The sequence below is a fragment of the Cryptomeria japonica genome, chromosome 4, assembly GCF_030272615.1.
Source record: "Cryptomeria japonica chromosome 4, Sugi_1.0, whole genome shotgun sequence".
Classification (NCBI taxonomy): Eukaryota; Viridiplantae; Streptophyta; class Pinopsida; order Cupressales; family Cupressaceae; genus Cryptomeria; species Cryptomeria japonica.
The window spans coordinates 760,397,141-760,402,259 of NC_081408.1; the positions used below are offsets into that span (position 1 = coordinate 760,397,141).

The following is a 5,119-nucleotide window of genomic DNA, read 5'->3' on the forward strand; positions in this document are numbered from 1 at the left end:
CAATTTTTTCATTAAATTTTAAACACCTTGAAAGAAAAGAGAATCCCTTAATCTTAATTATCTAGAAATCATAATTTTTAAGATTTGAGATCGGGAAAGTTTGTTTCTCATACTTTCCATGATTGTAGTAGATTAAGAAAAATTTAAACTTGACTTTGATACAATTTTACTTAATGAAATAAACAAAAACACAAGATGATTTGTGCAACAACAAAGAAAAAAATGAATATTATTGTATGAATATAATGAACAACATAGGACAAAAAAAACACCAAAAAAATATAAAATTTATTGAATAGAATTTTTGTACCAACATAAAAATGCTCTCTTTACACTCTTAATTGATAATTATAGAAAGAAAAACCTAAAAATATAAATTTATTGAATAAAACTTTTGTAACAACATAAAAATGCTCTCTTTACACTCTTAATTGATAACTAAAGAAAAGAAAACAAAATAATATAAAATTTATTGAATAAAACTTTTGTAGCAACATAAAAATGCTCTCTTTACACTCTTAATTGAGAACTAAGAACTATTACATTTATATAAAGTAGATCACACTTTCTCTATCTAAAAGATTCTTAAAATTAAATATTAAAATATAACAATATTTTTTTAAGCATCTTACTTCTTTGAAATACAATTTACATAAATGTGCCAACCTGGTGAAAAAGAAATAAGATTTACAGTATATAAGAGAACAATTTTCAAAATCTGAAGTTAAAAAAAATGATTGTAGATACTAAATATTTTAACATTTTAAATGAAGATCTTCTACTAGTTGGTATACAATCTCTAGCCACTAGAATCTACTTTTACTTAAATATTCTACTCTCTTTCTTAAGATAAAAGACGGATGCCTGAATTTTTATTAAAAATAGAATTGGTTACATTTTTGGATGTAGTATAAAATAATAATAAAAAATAAATAAATTAGGGGGCAAAACAATCCGCGTCTTAGAGACAAAGGAGAAATCCCAGCAAACATACAGTAGTTACAATTCTGGATATAGTATAAAGCCAGAGCAGAAAGAGCAAAACAGTCTACCTCTTAGCAACAAGGGACAAACCCCAACATACATACAGCAGAAGAGATCAGAAGGACATTACTAGACAGATTTAGCCCTAAAACTGAGTAACTTTCCTTGCAGAATTATGTAGGACAGACACCAAGAGACGTAGTCAGGAACAAAATCCACTGGAGTGTCAATAATTTTACATTTCGTCTATACAACAGATATTTCTCCCACCAGAATTTACAGTCAAACTGAATGTATATTAACAGTAATAACCCTAAATTGAAAGAAGTTTCACCAGATTTTGAAGTTAAATGTGTCCTTCTTGCCACTGTAGAATGGCTGATCTCAACGAATGGTTAGATATCAGACTCATATGCTCAAGCTTTACATTTGTCATGGGCGATGTGTCGTGTCCTCGACATAACCATTCTTTGATGGCCTCCTTTTCATATGTAAACCCGTCTGCTGCAACACAAGGATACTGCATAATATCCTGCAAATTAAATTACATTTTCTTATCGAACAGTAATTTCCTGACAATGTCAATAAAAATAGCATTTCTAGAAACCTGGAACTTTAATATTGAAATTTACAAGAGTACAAATTGATATTTACCTTAGTTATTGGACAGAAGAAGCAACTCGGAACATCTGTAACCTGAACAGTGCGAGGCCTGGCGGCGTCAGTTTCAGCGATTTTAAAACTTCGAAGCTTATCCATCATTTTCATCACAGCTGGCTCAAGGTCCGGCCTTTTCTCGCTTACTTGTTCCGTGCAAAGTAATCCAAGTTCAGCCACTTGAGTAGCGTGCGCAAAAGGCCATTCACCTGCTGAAGGGTCCAAAATCTGTTTCAATTCTCCACTAGCAAGCGCACTTTTTACCTCATTTACCAGTCCCAGCGCTGATTTCCCTGTAAGAAGCTGAACGATGATCATTCCTAGGCTGTATACATCGGATTTGGTTGTGTATTTGCCGCTGCTAATGTACTCTGGATCCATATACAAATATGTACGTCTTGGCTCTGGTTCTCCCTGTACAACTTCTGGTAGACGACGAGCGAGACCAAAGTTAGTGATTTTACTTACATCACTCTCGTCGAGGAGTATATTTTCGGGCTCAAGGTCGCGGTGGACGATTGGATCCGGCTTTAAACTGTGTAAGAATTGTAAAGCAGAGCAAATTTCCATGGTAATTCGGGTTCTTTCCTGCCAAGAGAGCGGTGAAGTGCCGGTTTTGCCGCTCAGACGATCTGCCAGGCATCCGTGGGGCATATACTCATACATTATACAACCTCGCTCGAAACAGGTTCCTAAGATCGTCACCAAATTCGGATGCTGAATGCCTTTTAAAATATTGACCTGCAAATAGAATATTATAAAAAAACCCTAAGATATCAACGAAGAACAAAATATGCGATGTTTTAAATTTAATTTTTATGTTTATACCTCGCGTCGGATCTCCTGCCAGCCCTGTAAAGTGTCCTCCCTGAGGGTTTTAACTGTAACCGTTGTTTGTCCTACTGCGCCTCTGTAAATGTTGCCATAGCCACCGACTTTGAGTCTTAAACTCTCAGATAAATTGCAGGTTGCCGCTTTAATTTCGTCGAAGGAATATTCCCTGATTTGAAGGGCATAAGAAGTGGATGACGTTTCGATTCGAGGCCCAGAACGCAAACAGCCTTTAAGCTTCTTAATTTCAGCCTCCTTTTCTTGCAAAATGCGGTAGTTTTGTTTCTCCACCGCTGCGAGCTTCTTCTGTGTCGCTTCGAGTTGCTGGAAAGCATCGTCTCGTTCAATTAAAAATCGGTTGAGCAGAGATATCCACTCGTCTTCTTTAAGTTTTGATTCTAAGATCGCGCTTTCTTTCTCTTTCACTGCTTCTTCTAAGGCGGCTTCGTATTCTTTAAACTGGTAAATGCAGGAAAGTTTAAGAGTTTCAGACATTGCATCTTAAATAATATGAAAGAAAAAGCTGTGCCATACCTTGCAATGAGATTTCAGTGCAGCCGCCTCTGCTTCCATACGTCTTATGGTTTCCCTTTCCAATTCTCTTTTTGCCTTCCCCAACACCTCCGTTAATTTCAGGATTTCGATATCTCTACTCGCCTCCTGCATTCCATTACGAATATTTTTAAGAAAATATTTACATCTTTCAAACCTCATATTTAACAACTGTCATGAACCTTTTAGAAAAGAGATCAAATCTGAGAAAACTTTGAGGGAATGAATTTGATCTTTAAGAAGGTGAGGAAATACTGGAGATAATTAAGGCTCAGACAGGACATCATTCGCATCTTCTGACGAAGCTGCCGTAGAATCTCCATCCACTGGAAAATTATGGGAAGCTTCACTGGAGCTTCTCAAGCATGGTTCGGGTTTTGGCTCCACAGAGAAAGATCGGCTAAAATCAACTGACAATTTTTCCAGTCATGTCGAATTTCAAATAAGAAAAAAGCGCAGCACTTATAAACTACCGCTGTAATATAAAAGTCAAAAATTTATTTTTACAGAAATGGATAGATCACTGACCATTTTCAACAGCACAACCTTTTCCATCTGACACAAGAATTTCCTTACATACGATAAACACGTCACATGTATTGATCGCGTGCTTTCGGACGTAATCTGCTTTTCCTGGCCCTTGAATCTTCAGCCTTCTGTAATATTTTATTGAAAATGTTACAGTCCATCACCATTTACAAAATTTGACGATGTTACAGGCTAGAAATAGAATATTGTTGTGCATACTTAGACAGGCCACCGCGTGTTGACGTTGTGCCGATGATAAGTTTCGTGATACCCCTCTTCCAAACTTCTTCAACAATTCCTTTGGAAACATCAAGCTTGGAAACAATCAAAGTATCTGCTTTCACCTGTTGGACAGTCACGGATTTGATAAGGCACATGTACACAAGTCATCTCAACAAAACAAAAAATCTCTTTGTAGAGTCCGTGAGATTCGTACCTTGGCTCGGCTACAAACCTGCAAATATTTGTTCATGCAACTGTCGATCTCCCTCATTCCAATCTTCTCGTAGGCCTCTTCACTTCACTCCTTACTTGCTTTACAGGAATATTCCCCGCTGTAATCGCATAGCTCCAAATTTATTAAAGAAAACAATCGGATCTACATATTTTTTTATATGAATGTTATGTGATCTTTCAAATACTTACTTCCGGATCGTATAAAGAGAGGTGGAACATAAATATGAAGGAGGACTATTGACAATGCTTGCAAGTTTTTCAGCGTCCATTTGAGAGCATAGGCGCTCTCATGCAAATCCTTTCCAACGGCAACATAAATTTTCTCAGCTGCAGATTCCTTCATTGTCCGGCTATGTTTCAACCTGCGGGCATTCGCTTAAAACTGCAGTTCTCATGCATAAAGTATCCAAGAAAGTTAAGCCTGTTACAATTCATAAATTATAAATTCCAATCCACATTTAAGGTGCACACATTTAAACAAGATTTACTGTATCTTCGTTGGATTTTCCGCCAGAAGGAAGGTGGGAAGGTAACGCATTTCTTCCCACCAAAACGCTGCACAATATTTATAAACTATAAAGACCGAAGCACTTCTGCTAGACTTCTTGGAAACGATGACAATTTTAACTTTATTTCTTTTGCACTGAAAGCGACGAAAAAATATTCGAGGCGTTGTTTAAATATTCGTATGACGCTCTCGTGTTGGAAAGTTCTTTAATTCTTTTTAAAAGAAAGTTAAATTGAGGTTGGAGTGGCGGTAATGGCTTTGCAAATATTATTGAGCGACGACAATATCCACGGTCTCATCGCAAGTAGACATGCGAATTGATTGAGCGACGGCAATATCCACGGTCTCCTCGCAAGAGGTTAAGAAATTATGTCGGATTCCAACATTCATTCCCAAACCAAAAAATAAATAAAAGATTCTAATTTTGCACTTGTCAAAATCTTATGTGAAAATTTCAAGTCACTCTCAACTTTTTATAGCAGCTTACTTGGCAAGTCCTTTGGTTATAACTAAGGTTTCAGGGCCATGTCATCAAATATGATGCCACATCAGCATGCTTTTTGTTGGCATTATACACTCAGATGAGAATGGTAGATGTTGTTA

At 36.4% G+C, this 5,119-nt stretch overlaps 1 protein-coding gene across 1 annotated transcript; it reads right to left on the minus strand.

Moving 5' to 3' along the window:
* Positions 1-911: 911 nt before the first annotated feature.
* LOC131045410 (U-box domain-containing protein 70) lies at positions 912-4,570 on the minus strand. Its single transcript, XM_059218724.1, has 9 exons — positions 4,198-4,570; positions 3,989-4,106; positions 3,772-3,896; positions 3,553-3,680; positions 3,280-3,434; positions 3,007-3,132; positions 2,470-2,931; positions 1,639-2,382; positions 912-1,516 (listed from the first exon to the last, which is right to left on the minus strand). Exons 6-9 carry the CDS (start codon positions 3,043-3,045, stop codon positions 1,331-1,333), a joined length of 1,431 nt encoding a protein of 476 aa, XP_059074707.1. The 5' UTR covers positions 3,046-3,132; positions 3,280-3,434; positions 3,553-3,680; positions 3,772-3,896; positions 3,989-4,106; positions 4,198-4,570; the 3' UTR covers positions 912-1,330.
* Between the last annotated feature and the right edge of the window lie 549 nt (positions 4,571-5,119).

Excerpts from the sequence above, each read along its gene's own strand:
- LOC131045410 (XM_059218724.1), bottom strand. The coding sequence starts at position 3,045 with ATGGAAGCAGAGGCGGCTGCACTGAAATCTCATTGCAAG. Across the intron at positions 2,932-3,006 it reads CACTGAAATCTCATTGCAAG|TTTAAAGAATACGAAGCCGC; the intron begins GTATGGCACAGC and ends TGCATTTACCAG. Across the intron at positions 2,383-2,469 it reads GGCAGGAGATCCGACGCGAG|GTCAATATTTTAAAAGGCAT; the intron begins GTATAAACATAA and ends TTCTATTTGCAG.